Raw genomic sequence first — 24786 nt, 5'->3', positions numbered from 1 at the left:
GTACCACAGAAGACTGGAGCAAACAGACTCAGGTTCAGGCTAGCTCCTCCTCCTGGAAGGTTCTCTTAGTTTTAGGGTAGCTCCTCCTTGAAGGTTTTCTCAGGTTCAGGGTAGCTCCTCCTCCTGGAAGGTTCTCTCAGGTTCAGGGTAGCTCCACCTCCTGGACGGTTCTCTCAGGTTCAGGGTAGCTCCACCTCCTGGAAGGTTCTCTCAGGTTCAGGGTAGCTCCACCTCCTGGAAGATTCTCTCAGGTTCATGGTAGCGCCTCCTCCTGGAAGGTTTTCTCAGGTTCAGGGTAGCTCCGCTGGAAGGTTCTGAACAGGTCTGAACTGGTCTGAACAGGAGGGCGCTCAGAGACGCTCCTCTGGCTTTCTGGTATACTGTGATGATGTCACGTCCTGTGCAGGTACCAGAACATCCAGAGGACGATGGCGACAGAGGAGGATTGTGGGAGCCGTAGGCTGTCGACAGAGGATGATTGTGGGAGTCGTAGGCTGGAGAGGAGCGCCAGCACAGAGACAGAGACAGACTCCTCTCCTCAGGCCACCGGTTGGTACCCCCCCGCACACACATACACATCTGTGTGTGTGTGATGAGGGTCCATATTGCTGACCGCTGTGCTGTCCCGTCTCTGTCCAGAGCCCAGGAGGGAGGGGCCGTTGTCCCCCATCACCAACCAGAAGATCACCCTTCTGCTCCAGTCTCCCGCCGTCAGGTTCATCACACACCCAGAGTTCTTCACCGTCCTGCACGCCAACTACGTGAGTTCCAGGATACAGACACTGGTCACTGTGCTCCCTCTCTTAAGGTGTCTGCACACCACCCCAACCAATTCCAACTACATACCTGCAAACTAGTCGCCTAGTCGCAGATCCGGGGAGTTTTCCAAAAAGGGGGGGGTGAGGGGAGAATGACTGCGTTTGATGTTCAGGCTAGAATAAACCAGTTAACTAACTGGTTAGCTTGGCATAGATATAAGTGCAAACTTGGATGCTACAAGCTAAATGTTATAGAGTAGTGGGTCAATTCAATTCAGAATGTGAAATAGTGACTAACCACAGCAGACAAGGGTATAAATACAGATCCTGTTGGATGTAACGTTGCTTTATCTCCAGTTGAATAACGTCATGTCAACAGCGAGTTTTCTCCCAGGATCTCCTCATACAGTGTTTTTTCATACAGCCCAATATATCCAAAGCTACTGCTGCTAATCACTTGTCAACCAAATCTCTGATCAACTATAGTTTGGATATTTTTTCGGTTTAAAATTAGGATAGAGGACACTATTAGTTGCCCCTCAAGCAGAAACTAAACTTATGTCCGGTAGCTTTCGTTCAAGTAATTCCAAAATAAAAGTCACAGAAAACAATTACACAACAAAAAACACTACAAGGCCCCACGCTGTGTTTCTCTCATCACAATAATAGCTGCATAGTTATTCTGCAACCTCCCAGAGTGAGAGGGAAAGTTCCAGAAATAACCAGTAATTTGTTCCCTGGCCCAGTCAGCCAGTCAGCCAGTCAGTCAGTCAGCCAGCCAGTCAGTCAGTCAGTCAGTCAGTCAGTCAGTCAGTCAGTCAGTCAGTCAGTCAGTCAGTCAGTCAGTCAGTCAGTCAGTCTCTCTAGCTGCGTTTCCATTACAATTTTTCGCAAAATAAAAGCGATATTTCGAAAGTTTCGACAAAGTACAATTGCGACTTGCAGGTGTTTCCATTTAAAGGTGTTTTTTATGCAAGAGCCGTAATTCTCGTAGTCTAGTCTTGCAACGCCACACAATTCACGCAAAGCACAACCAGGAAGTAAACCGTGTATGTATTAAGTAAACAAACCGTTGTAATATTTTAACTTTATTTTAGCTTTCCCCTCGGCTCCGCTCTTAAACAGCTAACGTTTCCCAGCTAAGTATCATTGCTTTATGGTCTTCCACTTGCTCCAGAGGCATATCGCGTAATTTTTTTAAGCGAGCAAATCACGTGACCCCTACCTCTTCTTCTCCTGCCTCAATTCGAAAAAAGTGTTTCCATTACGCTTTTGCGATATACTTCTATATCGAAACTGCTGAAAAACCACCTCATGAGAGTGTAAAAACGTTTTATCGAAATTTGAGAGGTTTTTAGAAATTTAGGTGTTTCCATTATCAATTTTTTATTGCGATATTTAGGTTTTGCGCAATTGTAGGTGGAATGGAATTGCGACTTCTGATAGAATAGAATCTTTATTTATCATACAGCACAGATGTGGAGATGACATTTTTCTCTGCGCTTAACCTATCCCGACGTCCTTCCTCCAAGGGCAGCCGGGAGCAGACGTAGGCAGCAGGGGACGCGCCCGGGGGCCAACCAAGTGCTCCTGTCCGTCTTCACCATGGACGGACAGCGTTAAAGATCTATTCTTCTGCATGTTTTTCATATTGGGTTCTTCAGGGGCGTCATGCAACCGTTTCGCACACGTGAAATTTTAGTATTTTTTTGTGCATTTTTGCAGTTTAAAATCAGGACACAGCACACTACCAGTTGCCACTCAAGCGGTGTGAAATTAAACTTAGGCCTACCGGTAGCGTTCTTTCAAGGACTTTCAAAATAAAAGTAAGGGAAAACAAATCAACTTTTTTGTACTCAATTGGCATTGGTCCGAATGGTATACTGCATACTTAAGTATGAAGTCTACTGAATCTGATATATACAGAATAATATTTGAAGGGCCTATTTATGAGTTAATAGGTGATAATAATGGGCAACCTTAATCTAAATCTATGCAAGCAAAGACAGTGTCATCATATCGATACAATAATATGGGTAAGACCATTCTAAGCGGAGAAGTCGCTTTTTATGTGTGTTTTTTTTAATAAATCTTTCACGGTATCGGCTGATCCTGAGGAAAATAATCGGTGATCGGTATTGGCCCAAAAAATTCCGATCGGAGCATCCCTAGCTATCATGTCTCCCTGTCTCATTCTTTCCTGCATTTCAGGCAATGGAGGTTGGTTGTCTTTTTTTGAGAGGCAACAGGGAGAATAAAGTGTAAAAAAAGTAATTGTTTGGTTGCTTAAGTAAATAACCAACTTTTTATGAGATATTTGTTCTGTCTTTTTAGGGAAAAAGAAACATTGGAATTCTGATTAAAATGTTTCAACTGTGAATCTGGATATCTACATAATTGTATTTGGGGTTGTAATTGGGATGGATATACTATGCGCCTCGCAAGAGCCATGTATCTACTCGCACAGAAATTCTAGTTTCAAAATGCTCCAAAAAGTGTAATTTGCATATTCAAATCACTAAATATTTATTCCGGGGGAGGATGCCCCCGGACCCCCCTACCATAACTTGGTTTCGGACCTTGTCACCTTTTTCACTCTCGGGAGTTTGCAGGTCTGCAACTAACACTAACCAACAACAACCAACGCCAACCAACACCCAACATTCTAAAGTTGGCAGTTGCTGTTAGAATGTTGGAAGTTTAAAATTCAGCTGCAAAATCCATGCAACCGACGTCAACAGTCACCAACAAACCAAAGCACACCAATCCAATGTTGGTGTTGGTTGGAGCAGTGTGCAGACACTTTTAATTCCATGGCCTGTGTTGTCAGGTGGACTCTCACTCCTCCTTTCATGCTCCTACCCAGACTGTAGATCTAAAATAAACAAACAAAAAATTCAAAAACAAACTGTCCGTTCAGCCTGATGGAGCCCAGATGCAGGCTGAGCATCGGGCCTTATGGCTCACATATCCACCTCGCTACCTCACTGCGGCTCGTAGCTCCTTCACACATGGTCGAACACCTTGGCTATTTCTAGGTAACTGTTTTGTAAACATGCAGTCCTGTGTGATTCTGTCTCACGGTCATGACCACATCAAGCTGAGCCCAGCGGGTGTGGTTCTGGCCTGTCTGTGGGGGTGTTTGTTTGTTCTGATGGGGGATCCATTAATAGAGTCTGGTTATTGATCGCTGCAGACTCTCTCTTGCAGCTACAGGAGTGGGAGCAGACATGAGACGTGACCTGTGGACAGAGTGGACTCTGAACTTTAAAATGTATTTTAATGGAACTATTTGTTAATCATTTGCGGATACTTCCACTGAAAAAGGGAACATTGCCAGGCAACGACAGTGCTACAGCACATCTTTTAAACAATTGATCTGGACACTGACAGATAATAATAAGAGGTGGATTGATATTAAAAGATGTGCGAACATTCCATTTTAGCGTGGGGATATTGTGGTTATCGCCACGGCTGGAATGCATAATCCCGCTAACATACAAACAAACACACGCCACCAAAAACATAACCTCTCACCCTGCGCTGTCGCTGGGGCAGAGATAACAAAACACACCATGTAATATCCTTCTTGTCCTCCTCCTCTCTGTCCCTCTCTCTCTCTCTCTCTCTTTCTCTCTCTCTGCCCCTCCACCCGCCTCAGGGAGCATACAGGATGTTCACCAACAGCACCTGTCTGAAGCACATGATCCTGAAGATGCGTCGTGACGCCAGGAACTTTGAGCGTTACCAACACAACCGTGACCTGGTGTTCTTCCTCAACAAGTTCTCTGACACCCAGCAGGAGCTTCCCAGAGGCTGGGAGATCAAGACTGACCCTCAGGGGAAGGTAGGAGTTACAACACTGCTATAACCTGACACACACCTGTTATAACCTGACACACACACCTGTTATGTGATAACCTGACACACACCTGTCCCTGTTCTTCCTCTTTTTTATGCTACTACTCTGCATCTAGTGTCATAGTGTAATTCCACTGCTGAAATGCCAAATTCCCCCCTAGGGGGATAAATAAAGTATCTATCTCTATCTTATCTATAACCCAACACACACCTGCTATCACCTGACACACATCTGCTATAACCTGGCATAAATCTGCTATAACCTCACACACAGCTGCTATAACCTCACACACCTAATTTAGTATGGTGAGACACTCAGTCTGAGTGCTTTACTCAGCTCTCTCTAGTGGTTGTCTTCCCCTATTTTTCCTCCAGTCGTTCTTTGTTGACCACAACAGCCGTGCGACGACCTTCATCGACCCCAGGATCCCCCTGCAGGACGGCCGTCTGCCCAGCCACCTGGCCAACAGACACCTGCAGAGACTACGCAGCTACAGTGCCGGGGAGGTCACATCAGTACATGCACACACACACACACACACACACACACACACACACACGCACACACACACACACACACACACACACAAACACACAGGGGGGGGCGGGGGGGTCAGTAGCAGCACCTGCTCTTAAAAGACACTGATCTTCCAGGTGCTCGGTTGAGGATGATGTTCCAACCAAGGTTGCGTTCCGAATCGCATTGTAATGGATTTTTTACTGATCTAGTCAAAAAGGATTTGCCAAGATTCGCTCAAACAGGTTAAGTCTGGTTTATTGAGAAAACATACGAGCGCAAGGCCTTCAGGACAACCCACGTGAGTGGTCTATCCAAGTGAAGTGCCGCAGCCTGGTCTTGCGCGGCCTTATATTCAAGCAATTCACAGGTATGGCGCTTCCAGGATGTGATTGGCTAACGCATTGTACACGTCATATTAAATGGCAGGCGTCATCAACAGTCGTCGAGAATACAGACACGTGACATGAGAAAAGGCGGTAATTTCTTGAAGGGACTAAGGATGGTTATTCTGGAGTAGACAATGTCTAGGTGTGTTGACCTCCTGGAGGTCATCCTGTCATGAATTAGGTTAGCATAGCTATGTGAAAGGTTGAGGGAGGTGGTGAATTACAAAGGAAGTGGTGAAACTACAATTTCTATGACAATTCCCCGGTTTGTGCCTAAGCAGGCACATAAAAATATAGAAATCAAATATAAAATCCAAACACAAAGTGTAAACATTCAGCTATGCTATACATGTGGAAAGGAAGTAATCTCTCCACTAGGTGGAGCAGAGTAAAAAGTCCTGAGAATTTTATTATTAAAAATTTAACAAAAAATTGATTATTTTCTTTCCACATGCAAATCACGAACCAAAACTCATTGAGGGTGAAACAGAGATGGGGGAAAAAATGCATTACTCAAATAAAATAACACTAAAATGAACTCGCTTCATTTACAATTAACAAAATATTAATTATCTAAAACTTCCCTCTTCTGCATTTGAGGACAGAGTATTGGGCACGCTTCGGACGAAATGGTCTCTTGGGTTTGACAATCTTCCCTATGTCCTACTTATCTGTCGCCCACGGTGAGTCAGGTGACATGGCATTGGCCCTGCATCCCACGAACCACAGGTGTCGCCCATCTGTAGGGAAGCAGGCCGGTAACCTCCATCTCCACCTCCGGTCCCGTGCCTGTCTCCTGGTTCTGACAGGTTCGGCATTCATCCGTCACTCCCGGAACGACAGTTGTCTGTAAAAAAAAAAACACTCCGAAAACACTCCAAACTGATGAATGTGCACCTGAAAACTATAACCATGAGATATTTAACAAACATAAAAAATATATAATTGGGTTGTTAGGCAGTGCTGTATGCAGATGAAGGTATTGACAAATATAAACAACCTTCTCTTCATCCTGCACAGCTGTACTATCTAACTGTCCCTCAGCTAGACTCTCTGCCTGTTCTTGGCCTAGTCATGACTGTTGTTGTGGGTTGTTCATTCCAGCAGGTGGCGCCGAAACCCAGGTTGCAGGATTCTCCCTCTCATTTTGCCTGCGGTAACTGTGACATTCTCTAATCCAGTGATCCGGTTCACCACAATGAAAACATGCATCATAATTTCTGTCTTCCAGCTGTCTCACCTGAGCAGCTTGTAATCTGGCTGCACCTAGCTTCATTTCTTTCAACTCCCTCTTTTCAATATGATCACGAAGACGCTCCACATTGCGGAAATGGTCAACAACTTCCTCGAGAGAAGTTGACTCCCAGGTGTGGCACGTCTACCTAACTTGGTCGGACAAAGAAGAAAGAGTTTTATTCATTAGCTGTTGGTTCAAGATCTTTTTGTAGTCAGCATTCGCTTTGTCCATGCCACTTTATGCGGCAAAAGTTAATTCCAACTGTTCCCAAAAAGTTTCAAATCTCAAACTCAAAACATCAAAACTCAAAACATCAATTCGTTGTTTACAATATGTGATACGGTCCCAGTCCATTTTCTTAGGGAAGCGAGTTTTGATTCTGTTCAACAGTGCAGCGTTTTGGCCAGTAAAATCGGCATAAAAAAAGGCAACCTTATATCAAACGGATCTTTTATCCACCCATTTTAACCCAAGTACTTGTCGCATGATCATGGCGATTTCCTCCACGTGAGGCTCATACATTCGAACTAAATTGTTAAAAAGATTCTCGAACTCGTTAATGTCTTTGGTTGGATCGGGCAAGGTTTAAGCTACATCATGCAGTTCATCAGAACGCCACGGTCTATAAACCCTAATCTCTGGAGTCCAGGCCGCGTAGCCAGCTGCATCATCTACTTGAGAAGGGCGAGGAATAGGATTTGGGCAGCCTATCAGTGGAGCTTGAATTTGCAGTCCCTCCAGACTATCGCTAGCCGGTTGCAGTTGTTCCAAATTAAACTTAGCCTCAGATATGGCTCTAGCCAATTCTTCCTTCTTTATCTGTTCTTGTTTAGTGTAATATCTCGTAGAAGATGCGATAGTATGGACGGGAGAAGAGTGTGGACCTGGAATTACAGGTCGGTCGGGAGAAAGGGGCGCGCTTTATTCGTATTGCGGAGGCGCCTGCATGGGCGGGGAAGAAGGATCGGTTGGCGCAGAGGCAATACTGGGAGGGGATACGGCAGAGAGAGAAGGGACATGCCTAATAATGGCGGGAGCAGTGAAAGGGGGAAGAACAATAGACCTCAAAAACCCTTCCCGCGCTACTGACGCCCAAATTTTAAACGCAGCCCAATCGATAGCATTACCACTTTTCCTCCCCACCTTAGTTTTCTCAAACGCTTCTAGTTGAGCCCTAACGTTGGCCAAGGCTTTAACGCTAAGCATACCAGATGGAGACGGAAAACTGCTATGCTTATTCCATAGCGGAATCTGTCAACAGGCACTATCAGAATACTTTAGGGCAACAATTTTAGCTGGACCAGACAAATTGACGATATCAAGCGGTGAGCTAGTAGCGGAACCCATAATGCACAAGAATACAATCCAAAATAGCAATGAAAAGCTCAAAACTCAAACGCACAGTAGGAAATAGAATAAAATAATACAATTTCGAAAGAAACAAAGACACATTAAACACCTACGTAACTCAGCCAGCATCCGGTCCATTGTTCTCCCTCTGGCTCAATGGCGGATCACGGGAGAGCGGAGTGTTGTTGTTGTTTCCTTTGTCTCCCAGACGACCAGCTACCGGAAACCTAGCAGTTACGATTTATGGCAGTCGAAACAGTGTCGAAAATGTAAACAATACCTTCCTCGATACTAGGCGCTCTTAACAACACATACAGGACAAAACCGAGCTCAAACAGTAAAAGACAAACCCACGAACACCCTGTGTAGGGACACGAAAACTCAAAGGACAACCAAAAACGTACGTTAAACAAAAAGCATATGCCTGTCTGGAAACACCAGCCGCCTGGTTGGAAACACCAACTATCTGCTTGGAAACACTTTAGTAGCTCCTAGCTACAGCCAACCACCCGGGACAAAAATGGGTAAGGACGCTTCTCCCAGAAACGCGGATTGGAAACACCAAATCACTCCCAGTAGCTACCTCCATTGAGAAACACCCAACTGCATGCGATTTGAATTACAGCCGCGACCGGCCAAAGGGGAAGTCCGTTTCTGTGCTAACTTTGGCACATTGACTCCAAACCAACTCAACCGTTCTAAACTACAGCCGATAAACAATCTAAACTGTACATCAACTGCAAGGGAGCAAATGAGTCACAAGACCAAAATCACACTTCTTCTGAAAGACAAAACCCCTAGTAACGAAACAAGGACGAAGTCAAAGAACAATACAATATCACCAATCATACATCGCTATTGTTAAAACAACGCCTTAGATTGCCACCACCTACTCCCCCCCGGGGGGTTTGTTTTCAACAATACGCCAGACCAACAACACAATCCGAAATGAAAACAAGGCAAATACAACTCAAAACCATAAGAGGGTTCGTTCAAAATGTACCTGTGAGTTCAGGAAGCCAGTGAAAGAACTGGGGAAATAATCTCATCTTGCGCTCTGGTGCAAGAGAGAAAATTGTTTTTCCAAATACCCACTCAGATCCCGAAGCAACACAGGCAGTTCTCCCTTTTTTCATCCGCGTTGCCAACTGTAATGGATTTTTAACTGATCTAGTCAAAAAGGATTTGCCAAGATTCGCTCAAACAGGTTAAATCTGGTTTACATACATACAACATACGAGCGCAAGGACTTCAGGACAACCCACGTGAGTGGTCTATCCAAGTGAAGTGCCGCAGCCTGGTCTTGCGCAGCCTTATATTCAAGCATTACACAGGTATGGCGCTTCCAGGATGTGATTGGCTAATGCATTGTACACGTCATATTAAATGGCAGGCGTCATCAACAGTGGTTGAGAATACAGACACGTGACATGAGAAAAGGCGGTAATTTCTTGAAGGGACAAAGGGACAAAGGATGGTTATTCTGAAGTAGACAACGTCTAGGTGTGTTGACCTCCTGGAGGTCATCCTGTCATGAATTAGGTTAGCACAGCTATGAGAAAGGTTGAGGGAGATGGTGAATTACAAAGGAAGTGGTGAAACTACAATTTCTATGACAGCATACTTCTACTTTTTACTACCAGTACGTACTACAGCTGCCCCTAGAAAATAAATTGCAAGCAGTACGCTTCCAGTTGGGACATACTACCTTGTCATAACATTGCGCCTTGAAATTTGACCACTTCCGCCGCTCTTCATGAAGCGACACTCGTCCACAGCTGAGATTCATCAAAACACCTCCAGCGCGACTCAAACATGTGACACATGATTTGGGTCAGAATAGCCAGAAAAGTGTGCTGGCTTGCATACTGCAAAATACGACTGTATGTAGTAGGACATCCTGGTACCTGGTACATACTGCATGTGGGATACTATGTATTGGGGACATACTACTTCAATTTTTGGCATACTATATACAGTAGTATGGAAGAACGCAATTTGGAATGCAGACAAAGTCCTGTGTGGTCTATCAGTGTTCATGGTGATGTGTGTGTTGTGTCCCAGTGTTCATGGTGATGTTTGTGTTGTGTCCCAGTGTTCATGGTGATGTTTGTGTTGTGTCCCAGGCGTCCGACGTGTCGATGAGTCGCGGAGGGTCTCTGGTGACCAGACCAGGAAACAGCCTGGTAGCAGCTATACGCAGCCAGTACCACCCTGACTCCGTACCACTGGGGACGCCATGTGAGTACTAGTACTGAACTGCATTACCCAGAACCACCCTGACTCTGTACCACTGGGGACGCCATGTGAGTACTAGTACTGAACTACATTACCCAGACCCACCCTGACTCTGTACCACTGGGGATGCCATGTGAGTACTAGTACTGAACTACATTACCCAGGCCCACCCTGACTCTGTACCACTGGGGATGCCATGTGAGTACTAGTATTGAACTACATTACCCAGAACCACACTGACCAGCTCTGTGGCCTCATGGTTAGAGTGTCTGCCCTGAGATTGGGAGGTACCCAATGCCTCCCTGCTTGGCTCTCAGCATCAAGGACTGGATTGGGAGTATGTCCCTGCGACATACTAGCGTCATGTTCACAGGGTGTACTTGTACATCAAGCTGCCTCATACTAAGGAATCTGGAGATAGGCTCCTACCCTATGGGCCACTACACTCCAGAACCATTGGTTCTCAAGGCTACTTACTTTTCTTTACCACCCTGACTCTGTACCACTGGGGATGCCATTTGAGTACTATACTACTGAACTACATTACCCAGAACCAAGGACATGCACAGAAAGACACTAGATGATGCTAGAGTACCTGCACTTTGCCTTCTGTACCAGGCAAGTGCCCTTTTGAAAGTTAGTCTTTTTTTATTTTTTTTATTTTTTTTTACAGTGTACTGTATGTGGCACATGGTGACATCGATCCATTCTCAATTAAAAGTGTGTAATAATATAAAATGGGTTGTAATTTTGCTAGACACCCCCCACACGTGCCCGCCTATGCCCGTCCCTTCCCTCTCTTCCCTTGTCAACGTGAATTCGCAAAGCGGACACAAACAGAGGCGCACTGCAGCAGCTGAGCAGTACTGCACACACATCTCCTCCCCTGCCCTTTCCCTATCCAGAGTGGCCTGAGTGATTACAGCTAACCAGGTAACACATAAATGAAACAAGTGCATTGTTTGCCCCCTAAGCCTCAGTTGCCAAACTATAACTTGCATTTAAGACAAGTAAGTCTCATACAGCGCCAGCTGAGCCTAAATTAGCCGACTTCCCACCTGCTTAACAAGCTAGACGCTAGTCATTTAAGTAATTGACCACGAGAGACAGTGGGTTACATAGGATTTTACAGCAGCTACGGGGCGTTGTTAGCGATAGCGAAGGGCCTAAAACCCCCGTAAAAATCATTTTAGTATTTCAATAACTAAAAATCATTTTAGTATTTAAATAATCTTCCGCGATAGGCTATAGTTCTGAACGAAATGGTTGCCAGGCAACATAGGCTATCTCGCCTATTTGGGTTGGCCTTGTTCACATAAGCCTACAGATGTGGGAAGTTAGAAATGTCACATGCTGCAGCATTTCACCTTCCGCGGTATTTGGCAGGGAAATCCCGTTGGAAATCTTGTGGGATTTCAGATGGGTGTTATTTCGTTTTAGTGATGCACCACCGCCAGGTGGCGTCTTTGAGTAGATTTAGCAGGCTGGGCTCAGTGTTTTTCTCCTATAGTCTATGAATGAAGCATCATTAAATTTCACATTCTTTAATTTAAATGCTCTGTTGTAAAGCACTTTGAGCTGAATTTATCTGTATGAAAGGTGCTATACAAATAACGTTTAATTGTTATTATTACCTTGTTCTCAAACACATGTTTTCTCCATCTGGATGTAATTTAATTATTACGAACACCTATATCTAGACCTACAGTAGCCTATCTATCTCGGTAACTGACGTCGGGTCAAGACGTGGTGGCTGTTAGGTCAAATGCGCAAAATAACAGTATTGTAAATATATTTGTTAGTAAAGATGTGGTGAACGTGGGGGTTTTGCGTTTTGTTTCTGGAACGCATTCAACTGGTAGGCTACTCGTAAACCCCGGAAGTAAATTTGAAGATGGGGCACCAGCTAATGTAGCCAAGTCTGAGCGCAGTAGGCTATATGGCTTCAGCACGATACAAAGAAAAAATAAGCTTGATCGACTTGTGGATCCATACAAAATTGACATATTCGCCATGAGTAAAGATCACTCATTGCCAATCATATCCGGACATTAACTATCTTGTGCATACAGAGCGGCAGGTTTGACAGTGAGTGCGTTCACATGCACACTGTACGCCGATCAACCGATAATTGTAATAATGCGATTATTGAAATGGTCTTGTGAACGCCTTTATCTGATTTTCAAAATCGGGGTAAGGTCTTAACACTAGAACCGCCATAGACGTCCATTGGACAATTGTGGGTTTTCATTTGCACATAACTATATTTTAATAAAACATTTAAGTCCGCCTGTCAATGACTTTCCCTAAAATTGTGTTCTGTTGCACCCCCTATTGTTAAATTATAAATAAAAAAAACATACACAATATTTTGTTATTTCAATGATCTTGAATATATATATATTCAAGTTCATTCAAATAACAAAATATCGTGTATGTTTTTATTTATTTATACCGGCCGCCAGCCGTTCAATGAACGGCTATAGGGAATGCGCAGTTTCGCGCTTGCTACAGCCTACTATTTTTGTTATTTGAAACGGCTTATTGTTTTATTCATTCATATATCAACTAGATAATTCGATAATACTAAACTGTGGCAGTGGCTAGTTGCAAAACTAGAATGGAGAAGTAAGACGCCTCCTTCCCTCCACTAGTCTGGGGGTCCACCTTGGGCAAGTGGTAGTACCCCCTAGCCCCCCTACCTGGGGTTACAGGTAAAAATCCCGATGACGAAACAACCAAGAGGAAGAGAGACCCGGCCCGGAGGAAGCCCGGGGCCCTCGTCTGGAGCCAGGCCCAGACGGAGGGCCCGCCTGCGAGCGCCTGGTGGCCGGGCTTACCATGGAGCCCGGCCGGGCCCAGCCCGAATAAGCAATGTGGAAGCACCATCTCCTCCTCCATCGTCCCGTGGACCCACCACCCGCGGGAGGAATTGTCGGGGTCGGGTGCGCTGCCAACTAGGTGGCGGTGAAGGCGTGGGGCACCGACGGACCGGACCCGGGCGGCAAAGGCTGGCTCTGGGGACATGGAACGTGACCTCGCTGGGGGGGAAGGAGCCGGAGCTTGTGAGGGAGGTGGAGCGATACCAATTACACCTGGTGGGGCTAACCTCCACGCAAAGCACCGGCACCGGAACCAAAGTCCTGGATAGGGGCTGGACCCTGTTCTTCTCCGGAGTTGCTCACGGTATGAGGCGTAAGGCAGGTGTGGCTATACTAGCTAGCCCCCAGCTGAGCGCCTCTGTGCTGGAGTTCACCCCAGTGGATGAGAGGGTCGCCTCCCTGCGCCTTAGGACTGTGGGGGGGGGGACTCTGACTGTGGTTTGTGCTTATGCACCGAACAGCAGTTCAGAGTACTTGGCCTTCCTGCAGACCCTGAGTTCAGTCTTTTTGGGGACTCCTGCAGGGGACTCCACTGTCCTACTGGGGGACTTCAATGCACACGTAGGCAATGATGGAGAAACTTGGAGGGGAGTGATTGGGAGGCATGGCCACCACGATCTGAACCCGAGTGGTGTTTTGTTGTTGGACTTCTGTGCTAGTCACGGTTTGTCCATAACAAACACCATGTTCGAACACAAGGATGCCCACAAGTACACCTGGCATCAGAACACCTTAGGCCGAAGGTCGATGATCGATTTCGTTATCGTATCATCTGATCTGAGGCCATGCGTTTTGGACACTCGGGTAAAGAGAGGGGCAGAGCTGTCCACTGATCACCATCTGGTGGTGAGATGGTTTCAATGGCGGGGGAAGCTTCTGGACAGACCTGGAAAACCCAAGCGTGTAGTGAGGGTGAACTGGGAACGTCTGGAGGAAGAGCCTGTCCGGAGAGATTTCAATTGCCACCTCCGGCGGAGCTTCTCAGGCATCCCTTCGGAGGTTGGGGACATCGAGCATGAGTGGTCGGTGTTCAAAGCCTCCATTGCTGAAGCTGCGGCTGGGAGCTGTGGCCTGAGGGCCATAGGTACCTCAAGGGGCGGTAACCCTCGGACACCGTGGTGGACAGCGGTGGTCAGGGAAGCCATCCGACTGAAGAAGGAGGCCTTCCGGGATATGTTAGCCCGGGAGACCCCAGAAGCAGTTGCAGGGTATCGACTGGCCCGGAGGGCTGCGGCTTCGGCCGTGACCAAGGCAAAGCAGCGGGTGTGGGAGGAGTTCGGAGAAACCATGGAGAAGGACTTTCGGTCGGCACCAAAGTGTTTCTGGAAGACCATCAGACACCTCAGGAAGGGAAAGCGGGGGACCATCCAAGCTGTATACAGCAAGGAGGGGACACTGCTGACCTCAACTGAGGAGGTTGTTGAGCGTTGGAAGGAGCACTTTGAGGAACTCCTGAACCCGACTAATCCACCCTCTACGATCGAGGCAGAGCCAGAAGATGATGGGGGGTCGTCAATTTCCTTGGAGGAGGTCACTGAGGTAGTCAAACAACTCCACAGTGGCAGAGCCCCAGGGACTGATGAGATCCGTCCCGAAATGCTGAAGGCGCTGGGTGTTAAGGGGCTGTCTTGGTTGACACGCCTCTGTAACATTGCGTGGAAGTCTGGGTCAGTGCCGAAGGAGTGGCAGACTGGGGTGGTGGTCCCAATATTCAAAAAAGGGGACCAGAGGGTGTGTGCGAACTATAGAGGCATCACATTACTCAGCGTCCCAGGGAAACTTAACTCCAAGGTGCTGGAAAGGAGGGTCCGGCCGATAGTCGAACCTCAGATCGAAGAGGAACAATGCAGATTTCGTCCTGGTCGTGGAACTACCGACCAGCTCTTCACTCATGCAAGGATCTTGGAGGGGGCTTGGGAGTTTGCCCAACCTGTCTACATGTGTTTTGTGGACTTGGAGAAGGCTTACGACCGGGTCCCTCGAGAGGTCTTGTGGAGGGTTATGCGGGACCCGGTCCTACTTAGGGCCATCCAATCCCTGTACACCCAGAGCGAGAGCTGTGTCCGGGTTCTCGGCAGTAAGTCGTCTTCCATTCCGGTGGGGGTTGGCCTCCGCCAGGGCTGCGCTTCGTCACCAATCCTGTTTGTGATTTTCATGGACAGGATATCGAGGCGTAGCCGTGGGGAGGTGGGTTTGCAGTTCGGTGAGCTGGGGATCACGTCGCTGCTTTTTGCAGATGATGTGGTCCTGATGGCATCAGCTGCCTGCGACCTCCAGCACTCTCTGGATAGGTTCGCAACTGAGTGTGAAGCGGCTGGGATGAGAATAAGCACTTCTAAAGCTGAGGCCATGGTTCTCAGCAGGAAACCGGTGGCCTGTCCGCTCCGAGTAGGAAATGAGTCCTTACCCCCAAGTGAAGGAGTTCAAGTATCTGGGGGTCTTGTTCACGAGTGAGGGAACCATGGAGAGGGAGTTTGGCCGGAGAATCGGAGCAGCTGGTGCGGTTCTGCAGTGGCTTTACCGCACTGTTGTGACGAAAAGAGAGCTGAGCCAAAAGGCAAAGCTCTCGATCTACCGGTCTATCTTCGTCCCCACCCTCACCTATGGTCATGAAGGATGGGTCATGACCGAAAGAACGAGATCACGGATACAAGCGGCCGAAATGAGTTTTCTCCGGAGGGTGGCTGGGGTCTCCCTGAGAGATCGGGTGAGAAGTTCAGTCATCCGGGAGGGACTCGGAGTAGAGCCGCTGCTCCTTTGCGTCGAAAGGAGCCAGTTGAGGTGGTTCGGGCATCTAGTGAGGATGCCTCCTGGGCGCCTCCCTAGGGAGGTGTTCCAGGCGTGTCCGGCTGGGAGGAGTCCGCGGGGTAGACCCAGGACTAGGTGGCGGGACTACATCTCCGCACTGGCCTGTGAGCGGCTAAAGATTCCCCAGGCAGAGCTGGTTGATGCTGCTAGGGAAAGGGATGTCTGGGGCCCCCTGCTGGAGCTGCTGCCTCCGCGACCCGACCCCGGATAAGCGGATGAAGATGGATGGATGGATGGATAATTCAATAATAATGAGTGTGGGCTATAAAAGGAATTCAATAGGGCCTAATAAGCCTTAAGTAGTAGCCTAGGCTACAGTACAATCACAAGACGCATAGGCCTAGCCTACTGTAAAAAGCGTTGCGTTCTCATAGGCCTATATTAACTTAGATAATTATTAATTGGATAAGTATTATGTATCTACGTTCTATGCTGCATCTGTATAGTAGACTACTGTTTTATTTGGATCCTTGGCCAAAATGCTGTTCTTGTAGCCGTTTCATCGATTCTTCTCCTTTTGTGAAGTGTAGGCTATATTCTTGTTAAAGTGCGGCCTAGGCTTTATTCTTAAAAATATGAGAAAGGCGTCATAGGCCTACAGACACATACAAATCATATGTTGCTTTAAGTAACATTAATGTAACATGGTGGTTGGTGACATTGTGGTGTTGGTGATGGGCGTACATTTCTATGTTTTCTGTATGCTTGATGTGTGCTCAACAAATTCCCCTCTGGGGCAATAAAGGTTTCAATTCAATTAAAAACAAATGCAAATGCAAATCATGCAAAGTTGAAGGCCACGACTTCATCAGTTAGGCTAGTGTTGGCATGATGCTCAGGTCATAATGTCCGTTGAAAATAATTCCCTCTAAGCACAATTTGAATTGTATTAAAATAGGCTAAAATTAAATTTCCACATATTCTGCTTCCTTCTAGGCCTATATAAAAAAAACATTTTTTTTTAATGTGTAGCCTAGGCTATAGACTTCTGCGATGAACAAAACAGCCACAATGTAGCCTGCTTAGCGAGCGAGAGGGCAGTCTACCATAAAGTGTAGGCTATAGCCTAACCATAATGTAATATATCTAGACTACATGCATTGTGGTATTTCTTTATATAGCCCAGCCTGCAATTGTTTCTCAATAAACAGTTATCCTCTGAGTCCGAATGTAGGCTAATAGACTGGCAGCTCTAAATGCCTTCCCAATCAATGAGACGTGGTTGTAAAAATTATGTTTTATTGATGAAAAGGGTAAAACTGAAAAACATGGAAAGAGCCATCAAAAGATAAAGTAGGCCCATTTAAAATGACCAATTACATCTTCAAATCCCTTCTAATCATGGCCTTTGATAGGGTTTTTTCCCGCCCTACTGCCAATTATATCCGGACATTAACTATCTTGTGCATACAGAGCACAACCAATGAAACAATGAAACGAATAGATTTCCTCCCTGTCTGTCTGTGGCATTCGCTACCAGCAAACACTGAAAATACAGGTCCTCAATTTATTTAGATAAGACTAGCCTATCCAACTGGACCACTCCAATGAATGTTGAACGTAGCCTACTTTTATTCTTTAGGTTTTAGAGAGTAGGCCTACAATGTCCACACATGCATGCACCATCTGACTAGCTCGCCACTTGCCAGCGAACCTGGACTAGACTATTGTAACCCCCCCAAAAAAATTATTTCATATTCAAATAAACTGGATGAACCTGCGTTAGCGGGTGCTTTGCCATGACCGGCCATTCCACAGGTGTTGGATTGAATTCGCTAGTTTGATTGATAGATGGATGGATTTAACGTCCAAAGTAGATTGTGCAAGTATTGTATAGGCCCATGTGTAAGAGATGAATGGTTGTAACCATGAACTCAGCCAGAGGTAGGCCCTACTGTAGATTATCAGCATTATCACCAGTCTCAATTTATGCTTTCCTCTAGGCTACGTGTTGCCATTCATTTAAACCACCATCTCATCTAGACTACTTCTATTGCTGCATTTTTACATTCATGCTTTCATGATTTTAGAGCTCAATAAACATTTTCCAGGATTCCAATAAGTTCATCCATTCATCCAACTTTGTGCTGAGCGCAGCGCAGGCTGGTAGCCTACTGTCAAGGCTCACGACTGATGCACTCCCTTAACACGTCTCACAACTTCCCAGACCATCAAGAGAATTTCAATATGAAAGACCTTGGGGTATTCCAGGAGGTAGCCTAATGTAGCAAGTCGTCGGTCTTCATGACGCAATGATATGCTGATTTAAGGTCCCATGACGGGTTTCTCTTCCTGCTTCTGCCTAAGCCCTCCACAATACCACAATACAACGGTGTCATGTTTTACCGAAGGAGAAGTGAAGAAGACGGTAGCTATCAGTGGCTTAAGCAGTTAGCTAATGTTAAGATCATTCCTGTAGCTGCTTTGCTGCTAATGCGAGTTCGTCTCCGTTCCTGCCCGAGAAACAGAAGTTGAACTAATAGCATCAAAATCAAAATAGCTACAGGAATCATCGTTGTAAAGTTAGCTATCTGCTTTTTAGCCACCGACAGCTACCGTTAATATTATGGAAGCTGCTGTCGTGAGCTAACTTGCTATCACGGTCTTATCGTGCAGCTTCACAGCCTGCTATTAGCAGACAGCACTAAAGTTGACAAAATCACACTTGCACATCATTAGAATTCCAAACATTTATATGGGATTTATCATTCAACTAAACATGGAACCTGAATACTACCTGATATTTCAACCTGCTGCCATCAGTGATCGGCGCGTCTGCTTGTTTGCGTCATGAATATCCTACGCAATGACATTCCATGTAGTGTCCCAAAACTGTTAAATCATTCCCTATGTAGTTCACTATGAGTAGCACTCAATACATCCATGGTAGCACTACATAAGGGAATAGGGAGTGAGTGAACCATTTCAAACACATCTCTGGTCAGCTCCGTTAGCCATCTTACTCGTCCTGATGCCATGTTCCATATGAGAACACTCAGTTAGCCTACTGTATTAAACTTGTACTTGTCCCGACACATGAGTTAACAGATATAGACCCGGCGACAGTTACAGAGATATAAACTATAAATAGATAGGCTTTTTTCGTAATAATTAAATTACAACCAGACAGAGAACAAGGAGTTCTAATAATAATAATACGGTAGGCTCATCTTATGTGCGAGATGAGCTACAGCAATGGGTCAATGAGTAGCCTAGTATTACTGCACCCACTATGGGCATGCGAGCGGTGGTGCGGAATGCCGTAAAGCGCCTGTTATAATACCGCGGGTCAAGTTACATTCTTATGTTCTCACATCTGTATATATATATAAGCATAATTCGGGTTGTACACGTTTATTTGAACATTTCTAGCTCCAGGGCACTCGTTTTTGCTGGTAGGGGTGTGGTAGTGTTGGAGTGGGATTGATGAGTGCATTTTTGTAATAGGATACGAAAAAGGCGAGGTTGCTGCAAGTGGTTGCTACGTACGCAAAGCAAAGTAGCCTACCGCTTGATCTTATCAATGGCCTCGTCAATGAGATTGACGGCGCATTAAAGGAGTAGTAAAGGGGAAATGCATGTTTAGCCCTGTTTTAAGGTTACTTATGATCATATACAATGGTTCAGATCAAAACATTGACAAAACTAACACTTTTGAGAAAGTCTCCGTTTTGGTCATACAATGGATCTGGGTGGGCACCGTGAAAAATCATTCAAAAAACGTTGTTAAAAATGTTAAACTCCCAATTTCAAAGACAAGAAATTTACCGAGGTGTTAGTGGGCGTTCTGACATATAATCCACCATAAAGTAAGATTCTAGTTCATCTGGAAAGGCTTTTAAAAAAATGTAACATAGAACTATTTAGTCGCAGCACATACGTGTGTAAACTTCCGCAAACTAGGTAGCCTAGCAACATAAACAATAACAATAGCTACCGTAAGTAGTTCCGCTTCCTGAATCCCCTCTGTAGATTGATCTCAAGGGGCCAGGAAGCGATTTACTTCCTGAAACATTTTGATCAGCGCCATCTTGCCGAATCGACCCCTTTTGACATGCGCAGTTGTGCTTTTCTCAGACCCCGCCGCGTTCACGAACAGTTTGCACGTTCCTGTGGATTTCCAATGCGCATTCACAGCTCCCCCCCCACTCTGTTAGTGTGTCTGAATTAGCATTAAGAACTAGCTTGCGTAAAATACTGATTCTGTCAAATATATCGTTTCGAAAAATTATTTCTTTATCCAGGCATCTTAGTTTTAACAGTTTCATTATAGCGGAGCAGGTTATATTTGCTCGTATGTGGTATTTTTTCTGTTCACAACTTTGCGATCGTACAGCCAGGCTACAGAGCTCCAGAACCCCCTATGCCAAGCCAAGCTGCATCACATTGTGGCCGTCCCAGAGAGCTCCTGTTGCGGGTACAACACAGGGCTAATAGCTCAGTTTGTGGTGCTATTTTCCATTCGCTGAGTACGGTTATGATACAAGTCAAGTCAATACACGTCAATGGATTTCATAAAATGATCAATAAAAGGATTCATACTTTGCGGCGCATTTGATGTCAGAACACCAATGGACACCAATTACCCCCTCGGTGAGCTTCTTTTCTTTGAAATCGAGAGTTTAACATGTTTTTGAATTATTTTTCAAGATGCCCATCCATATCCATTGTATGACCAAAACGGTGGTAGACAGTGTTAATTTTGACAGCAAATTATGATTTTGTTTTAGTCATAGTCTTTTGACTAAAATGCCATTTAGTTTTAGTCACATTTTAGTCATCTGACTTGTTTAAGTTTTAGTCTAGTTTTAGTTGACTAAATATCCTTACGATTTTAGTCGACAAAATCTACCATTTAGACAACTCAAATTTAACAGGCTTAGTTCAATCAATCAATCAAGTTGGATTTATATTGCACCCTTCATGAAACCCAGAGCGCTTTACAGAGTCCAGTATTCATTCAGACACAGTCATACCGGTGGTGGTAAGATACATCTGTAGCCACAGCTGCCCTGGGGCAGACTGACAGAAGTGTGGCTGCTTCTGTCAGACAGTTTCATAATGAAGCATTCCTCTCCCCTGTGTTTGTGCCTGATATAGCACGCTATAACATTATCATGTCAGCACTAGTTGGCTAGTCAGACTAGCTAACATCAGGCACAGGCTAGCTAACGTCACACCGGAGGAGAGGGGCTATGGCGGCGCCAGGTAGCTAACTGTTCGTGTCTTATCCATCTAGCTACAGTATAACATTAGACAGCAGCAGTAGTTGCTTAGCTAGCTTACCCAGACTAGCTAACGCTAGATACCCCGCCAGCCGCCACAACCATAGCCCCACTTGTTGCTACACAGTGTAACGTTAGCTAACCTGTGCCTAACATTAGCTAGCCACTAACGTTAGCGTTGCAATAATCAGACACTTACGTTCTCCCCCGCCACAAACCTACGTGAAACACTGGTTTCTTTTAGCTTGTATTGTATTTGAAGTATTTCAAAAACACACCAGCTTGGGTTTAGCTAATACAGTAACGTAAGCCGGGGGTGGGGGGGGTGCTTACCTTCTCGTGAATTTCGGGATGACTGTTCTCCAAATGTCGCTTTAAGTTTGTTGTATTTTTGCCAGTCATTTTCACCCCACACGGTTTACAAATGGTTTTGTTTTCCTTTGCATCAAATATGAAGTTTATCCAGATGTCTGCTCTCCTCTTTCTCCTGGTGTGTGCGAACGTTGACAAAGACATTTCTGAACTGTGGTCATTTACTGAACAGTTCAGGCGCAGCAGTCGTATGCTGTTAGTTGACTTCCCGCCGGCCGGTGTAGCAACGGTACTATTCAAATGTAGGCTATACACACAGGCTACCTGTAGGTTGCATCCAACTCGTTCTATTAATACATCCATGATCCAACTGCGCACATCCCGAACCTCGACATTCTGATTTGAACTTTTCCCATACGTCCCTCCATAACCATTTCAGTCTAGTTTTTATTTGTTGACGAAAATGTGAATAGATATAGTCATAGTTTTTGTCATCATACATTCATTTTTATTTAGTTATCGTCTCGTGACGATAACCCAAAAAATGTCGTTGACGAATAGTTTTCATCATAGTTCTCGTCAACGAAATTAACACTGGTGGTAGAGCAATTATCAACTTTCTCGAAAATGCTAGCTTTGTCAACTTTTTGATCTGAACCATTGTATATGATCATAAGTAACCTTAAAACAGGGCTAAACATGCATTTTCCCTTTACTACTCCTTTAATAAAGACTCAGTAAAGACTCAGAGCTGAGGTGTGGAGTAAAGACTCTCAGTAAGAGTAAGAGTCTCTACTCCACACCTCGGCTTTGTGTGTTTGGATAGCTTTCCTGTCTGGAGCTGTGATTCCAGGACTCTCTGTCATGCAAAGCCAGACACACACACACACACACACACACACACACACACACGCATGCACTCTCTCTCTCTCTCTCTCTCCCTCTCTCTCTCTCTCTCTCTCACACACACACACACACACACACACATGCACACACACAGTGCAACACACAGTACAGTGAAACCTCAGAGACACATCTTTTATTCGCCACATGCTAATTACCCTGACATCTGGTCCTAAATCAGATAAACACACACACACACAAACATACACACTCCTCCATTCTCCCTCCTCCTCTCTCCCTCCGTCTGGACAGGGGCGGGATGCAGGCGGCAGTGTTTCAGAGGAGCAGGGTTTGCTGTAATAACAGATCTTTGACTTTGAGGCAGCAGAATGCAAGTCCTCTGCTGAGTTCTGAGAGGGCTGGGTTCTGTCTGGGTTTTGTCAGCTCCAGGGGCTTGGACGGGCTTCCACACGGCTGGGACTGAAGTCTGCGATGGCAGGGAGCGATCGGTCGCTTCTCTCACACAGTATAGATGGAGGCTAGGACGCTGAAACGTTGAAGAAGTCAGTCGAACCAACACTGTCAGATAGTTTGAGAGCATCTTCAAATTCACTACGATATTCATACACACAGTTTAAGATATGTTTAATTATCTGCAGAATAGACCAAACTGATATATAGAGTAGAAAAAGAAAAGCCTGGAGTCTTTAACCAGATATTCGTACATATCATCAATCAGTCTGGATCCAACAAATCCCATTCTTATGGCTGTGTTTCTTTAGGGTTAGTGTATGGGATTAATGTTTGTTTTAGCTTTCTCTGTGTGAGAATAGAGTTCTCTCCCAGATTAATAAGCAGTATAATGTCCCGGCATCAAAGCTTGTCAGTATAAGTGTATAATGGTATAATTATACCTCATTATACACTTACTAGGAGAGAGGGAATGTGGACTATGACTGAGTCAAGTTGATCCCAGCCATATTCATCTTGTCTACTTCATAACTGAGCAACATAGGTCAGTCATATACTCATACTCCAATGTCCTCTATCTATCTGTCTGCCTGTCTGTCTGTTTGTGTAACCAAGTGAAACGTGGAGTAGCTGGTGAAACTCACTCCTCAAGTCCGTCCAAGGGGGACGTCCCTATTGGCGCAACTGTCAGCACGTCCGCCTCCCAAGTGGGAGACCCTGTTTCTGATCGCACCCTGGGAATGCTGACACAGATGGGTTACATCTGCCTAACTATCTTTCTGTCCCTCTATACACAGCCTACAATGACAAGATAGTGGCTTTCCTTCATCAGCCAAACATCCTGGAGATGCTTCAGGAACGCCAGCCTAGCCTGTCCAGGAACCACGCTCTCAGGTGACTGACCATACTCTCTTCTGTTTCTATCCATTCCATTTATACATGTTGACTATACAGGCAGGACAGGTGTGCTAGGACAGATGTGCTAGGACAGGTGTGTTAGGACAGGTGTGATAGGACAGGTGTGCTAGGACAGGTGTGCTAGGACAGGTGTGATAGGACAGGTGTGTTAGGACAGGTGTGCTAGGACAGGTGTGTTAGGACAGGTGTGATAGGACAGGTGTGATAGGACAGGTGTGCTAGGACAGGTGTGTTAGGACAGGTGTGATAGGACAGGTGTGATAGGACAGATGTGCTAGGACAGGTGTGATAGGACAGGTTTGAAAAGACAGGTGTGATAGGACAGGTGTGATAGGACAGGTGTGAAAGGACAGGTGTGCGTGCACTAAGACAGTTCTGGGCTGATACCAAAACTGTTTATCCATATACTGTAACTATTGTAAAGATTAAATTTTCCTGAGAGAGAGAGTGGAAGAAGGAGAGAGGAGGAGGATGAGAGAGAGTGGAAGAGGGAGAGAAGGGTGGAGTGAGAGGGAGGGAGACAGAGTGATAGTTATCAATCAGGGCCTTCTAATTGCAGTTTGGTAATCTCCTGTCAGTTTCTGGCTGGCTGGCTGGCTCGGGGGCTGGTCCTGTCTAAGAGAGGTGGAATGCTGATTGTTATTTTAAAAGCAGTTCAGAATACTAGCTAATCTAGTCCCACTCACTCAGGCACACAATAATAATAGTTGTTGATCAAACATTCCAGGAGAGTTTAGCTGGCCAGTAGTTATTCCTCTCTCCAAGGCATTTAGGTCATGCAGCCCAGCTAAGGAATACCTTCCAGCCCATTAACATAGTTTTCTACATCAGAGACACATCGATTGAGATCTGTGCTGCTATTGGCTGAATGTCTGACTTCTGCTGCTTTGTGTTGACCAATCAGGGAGAAGATTCACTACATCCGTACAGAGGGGGCTCAGGGGGTGAAGAAGCTGTCATGTGATGCAGACCTGGTC

The 24786-nt window shown here is 45.6% G+C and overlaps 2 protein-coding genes across 5 annotated transcripts in view; both read left to right on the top strand.

The window, feature by feature from the left end:
* Window positions 1–2381, top strand: part of LOC311312853 (E3 ubiquitin-protein ligase HECW1-like) — a gene marked incomplete at both ends in the record, with an annotated part of 124868 nt that extends 122487 nt beyond the window's left edge. The window contains 3 exons of the mRNA XM_084442860.1: window positions 407–549; window positions 640–808; window positions 2291–2381. Of these exons, the coding sequence (XP_084298986.1) occupies window positions 407–549; window positions 640–808; window positions 2291–2381 (403 nt within the window). The remainder of the gene's footprint in view (window positions 1–406; window positions 550–639; window positions 809–2290) is intronic.
* A 2034-nt stretch (window positions 2382–4415) lies between these two features.
* LOC311313223 (E3 ubiquitin-protein ligase HECW1-like) overlaps window positions 4416–24786 on the top strand; it is a 204075-nt gene continuing 183704 nt past the window's right edge. For 2 of the 4 annotated variants that reach the window (XM_084443317.1, XM_084443315.1), the window contains exons 1-5: window positions 4416–4605; window positions 4995–5135; window positions 10239–10353; window positions 23689–23785; window positions 24714–24786. The exon at window positions 24714–24786 is cut by the window's right edge and continues 11 nt beyond it. In XM_084443317.1, the coding sequence (XP_084299443.1) occupies window positions 4432–4605; window positions 4995–5135; window positions 10239–10353; window positions 23689–23785; window positions 24714–24786 (600 nt within the window). In that variant the 5' untranslated portion in view covers window positions 4416–4431. Of the gene's footprint in view, window positions 4606–4994; window positions 5136–10238; window positions 10354–10406; window positions 10419–23688; window positions 23786–24713 lie in introns of those variants that run through there. The other 2 variants (XM_084443316.1, XM_084443318.1) reach the window with 2 other exon arrangements.

Source organism: Borostomias antarcticus (assembly GCF_949987555.1).
Source record: "Borostomias antarcticus genome assembly, chromosome: 9".
Classification (NCBI taxonomy): Eukaryota; Metazoa; Chordata; class Actinopteri; order Stomiiformes; family Stomiidae; genus Borostomias; species Borostomias antarcticus.
The sequence above is the reverse complement of the archived record's forward strand: the minus strand, read 5'-3'. Positions and strand labels throughout refer to the sequence as shown.